Consider the following 4,296-nt stretch of genomic DNA (forward strand, 5'->3'; position numbering starts at 1 on the left):
ATCTCAGAATGCAAAGACCTGTGGACAGCAGAGGCTGAGCAGTGACGCTCAGAGCCGGGTCAGAAGTGACGAAGGGTATTAACTGCCCTGCATCTTCCAGTCTGCAGCTGGTATGGTATTAGCAGGCACCGAGCACACTGTCAACACGTATTACTCCATACACAAATGATCTGACAGGCGTCAGCACTTTGCCGGCGCTGAGCATGAAAAACGGCGAAAAATGAAATACAGAAAGTGGAATAAGAAATAAGCCTGAGTAAATAATTATAGAAATAATCACAGAAGAGAGATTTATGGTGTGCTTAATACGTGAGAAATAAAAATCTGTGCATGATAGCTGTTCAAATAACTTCAACCTAACAAGAATCAGATGAAAGACCATTAGAATGCAGAAATGTATATGCTAATTTACACTCAGAAGAAGTTATATTTGCTAGAGTTTCCAGGGCAGCTGTTAAATGACTAGTCTCTAATCCTTTCGGGAGCTTTATTGCCCAACTGTGACACACAAAACCTAAAATAGGTGGATATCCCCAGAGCTTGTCAACTGTAAAGCCTGACCATCAGGAGCTTTATGCAACAGGACAAACAGTATCATGTAAAAGACAAGAGGATCAATGTCAAACACTGAGGATCCAACACACACCTACATCAAAGGCTATTTATTGTGTTTGTTTAATCTGTATTGTACAGATCTTCACCCTTACATTACAATCCGCTGACAAGTACAGGAATTTGTCTGCTGCATTGTTACGTGCAGAGCTGGCTCTGAGACTAAAGAGCATCATTATGGACTAAACACAACTAAAACAAAACACAAGCTTTCTGGTGCCCCACAGTCTACCCAACTGAGGCTCTGGGAGAACACATAGACAGGGAGTTGTCTTAGTCAATGTGAGAAAGAAACAGCTACATAAAACTTACAAGATTAGAGAAACTCATTTATTAAAAACAAACTATAGCTGTAAATTCTACAAAACCCACATGTAGCTGAATTTATACACACTCATCATTTGGCCAACTTTGTTTAAACCCATAAAACTTTACTTTAGATTGCAGGGAATATCCCAAAGTTTCCAATATTACGAATATGGAAGTTTGGGGGGGGGGATCCCTATATTATAATGTACAAGAGTATGTCATAGTATGTCCTGTAGATCAAGTTGATATCAAGTGTATGCAATGTTGGTATAAACTAGAAAGTTTTGTTCTTAACTGAAAATACATTTTAGAGGAGTGGCTCAAAACCTTCCATGCATAATTAGCAATGGCTAGTTCCAGTTCGTTTCTTGTATTTTTATTGTGTTTCCATTGTTGCTGCTGAATGCTCACTGTTGTGTATCTAGGCTCCACTTCAGGCGCTCTATTGTCAATTCTTAAGCCACTACGCTTGAACTGCAATTTTTCCCTCAGGAGAGACCCAGCAGACACCAAGGATTTAAGCTTTAATCTAAAGATTATAGGTTGTTTCCTAACACTGATTATATATGAAAGAAGATATATTCAAATACATTTTAATGCTGTGACACATTTAGTGGGTAAGACATGTGAAGCAGCCTCTGTTTCTCCTACTTAAGTATAAATCCAGCTCCTCTCTTCAACTCAGCTCCTACTGGGCTGCAAATGGGGAGGAGGGTTTGTGCAGATATAAGGGTGAGAACTATTGGCAGCTGCTTCAATCACCGAATCTGCTGCTTCCTTTATCAGCACGTAATAGGTCTAATGTATGACTGACAGCTCCTTAGTGATTAGATAGGACCACATAAGGGGAAACTTAGAACTACTGACCACCTTTTTTTTTTAAAAATGGATATTGGATTTTTGTTAAATAAAATATATAACCATCCAAAATCCTTGAGGAGAAAGGACTTCTAGTTCATCACAAAACATTTTGTTTCTAGAATTATACAGTGTTAGCACATGATTATAACACAGAGTAAACCTGTGCAGTAGGCCTATAAGTGCATGATTGTAAAAAAGTACGTGATTTGTAAATGGTGTTGGCGTCACAACCACACAGCGTGCGCACTGTGGCAGCATCCAATCGCCCAGACCGGGTATAAGTGATCAAAAGGATGGAAAGAAACGCATTTAAAATCAATTCAGTGTCGTTTTATTGTAAGAATATAAACAATAAATATCAGATTTCCTTAATTTACAGGATAAAACAAGGTAGTGACACACGACTGTATCAATAATCCACGTTTAACTTTGAGGTCGATCTGCTTCATCCAAATATGAATGCAGCAAGTCCTTACGTGGCACTATGCGTCATATCTCCATAAATACAAAATATATAACCAATATTCTCCACAAATAAAGTAGACTCTGGTTACAAATAATACTGACTTTGTACAAGGAGTCATATATAACTGCATGGCACCGCATATACAGAAGATACATTCCTACACTCGGTAGTGCATGTGAAAGAAGAATCACAAAAATATTAAGCTTATAATTTATTTGGCTGTAGAGTCTTTTAACTGGAACAGGAACATTTGCACTCTGTGATGATCGGATACTGCACGGGTATCCACGCGCATTTGAGTCCCCCTTTTTTCTGCATGCATCTCCATCTCAATATCGTCAGGTGGGTCGAGTTCGCGGGTTTACACATCATCCCTTCCGGGACCGAACACGACCTTTTGCTGGGGCAGCTGCCAACCCGCAAGAACCTCGGCCAGAACCTGTTCCCCAGGTCGGTCCAGGTGTACACAACCGGACAGAAGGAGTACGCCCACAGCCACTGCTGCAGCCTCCGCTTGAGTTTTTTACTAGGTTTGTGCTTCTTGCCGAACTGGACATCAAAATCTACCGCTCTGATTTCCTTCGGTAGTACTCCACTGGGCTTTTGGATCTCAAAGTCTTCCAGTTCATCGTTCCCGGTGTATTTGTCGTCCACGGGAGGTAAAACAGACAAAAAGCGACTGTCAAAATCTCCCAAGACGCTCTTCAGCTCCGTTTCATTGAAGTCTCGCTCCTTGGGGTCGAAGACTGGATCTGGGTCCTCTTTTAATTCCACAAGAGGCAGACTGTCACTGGGGATGGGACGGAGAAGGTAGTAGTGCTGACAACCTCCCCTGTCAATTATATGTCCGAGACACAGCACAAGGAGACACATGGCTACGCACTGCTGAGATTGATCCATATCAGACGATCCAGTGCGCACTCGGAGCTGTTAAAAGGCCACTTTTTTGTGCGCAATTACGCGAGAGTCGTATCCAAAACTGCGTTTCGAGTGTCCATTAAAACTCAGTTTCCCATGATGACAATCCGTGACAGAAATAAAAAGTTAGTCTGTAGCAGCATCAGAGGAAACTATTTTTAATGATGAACTGCCCAACAACGCTCTGTCTCCTTGGATTCAGTGTGCGCGGTCTCGGCATGATGCTCTCGTTGTCTCTGCAGAAAAGCCGTGAGCGTAACCCGCGACCTCTGTTATATCCTCCTCACGGACCGTGATGTAATTTGTGTGCCCCTCTTTGAATGTGGGTTTGTTGTCTAGGAGGAGATCCCCAATACCTCCTTCTTCCACCGCGCGTAGGGGGGGGTGGTTCTGGGGTGGGAGTAGGGATGCAGGGAAGGGAGACGCCCCCTGTCGGTGTGCCAGACTTTCCTGAAATCAATCTCATAGTGGGAGGTACTAGTAAAGTTAACGTCCTTCACGGGTGTTGGTCATCAGGTGAATCCTTCTGCTGGGAGTCTGTGCAGCCTCTGGAACACCCAGCACTAAAAACAGTCACTAATGACAGCAACTGTACATTAGTCCAAGCACTAATAGGTTTATTACATTTTTACTCCACTAGATTTATGAAAAAGCTGTAAAGTTACAGGAGAAATAAATACATACACATCAGTTTACTTTTAATACCGAAGTATTTACATTTTGTTGATAATTTACTTAAGGTACATTTTGAAGTATCTTTACACTGAAGTATTACTACTAAGTTTAGAATATTTCTTTCACCACTAAAAACAGTGGAAATACATGGCTGAGTGGTTAGCACTGTTACCTCACAGCAAGAAGGTTCCTGGTTTGAAACCCATCAGGGGCCTTTCTGTGTGGAGTTTGCATGTTCTCCCTGTGCTTGTGTGGGTTTTCTCCAGGTACTCTGGTTTCCTCCCACAGTCCAAAAACATGTATGTCAGGTTGATTGGTGACTCTAAATTGCCCATAGGAGTGAGTGTGAGTGTGTGAGGTTGTTTGTCTCTATGTGGCCCTGTGATGGACCGGTGACCTGTCCAGGGTGGACCCCTGCCTTTCACCCAAAGAGAGCTGGGATAGGCTCCAGCAGA

At 42.3% G+C, this 4,296-nt stretch overlaps 1 protein-coding gene across 1 annotated transcript; it reads right to left on the reverse strand.

Annotated features, from left to right (window-relative positions):
• Positions 1-2,097: 2,097 nt before the first annotated feature.
• Positions 2,098-3,453, reverse strand: nog1 (noggin 1). The gene has a single exon (XM_026325587.1). It carries the CDS (start codon positions 3,146-3,148, stop codon positions 2,480-2,482), a length of 669 nt encoding a protein of 222 aa, XP_026181372.1. The 5' UTR covers positions 3,149-3,453; the 3' UTR covers positions 2,098-2,479.
• Between the last annotated feature and the right edge of the window lie 843 nt (positions 3,454-4,296).

The sequence above is a fragment of the Mastacembelus armatus genome, chromosome 8 (genome assembly GCF_900324485.2).
Source record: "Mastacembelus armatus chromosome 8, fMasArm1.2, whole genome shotgun sequence".
Lineage (NCBI taxonomy): Eukaryota > Metazoa > Chordata > Actinopteri > Synbranchiformes > Mastacembelidae > Mastacembelus > Mastacembelus armatus.

Coding starts and splice junctions, on each gene's coding strand:
- nog1 (XM_026325587.1), bottom strand. CDS start 3,148: ATGGATCAATCTCAGCAGTGCGTAGCCATGTGTCTCCTTGTGCTGTGT.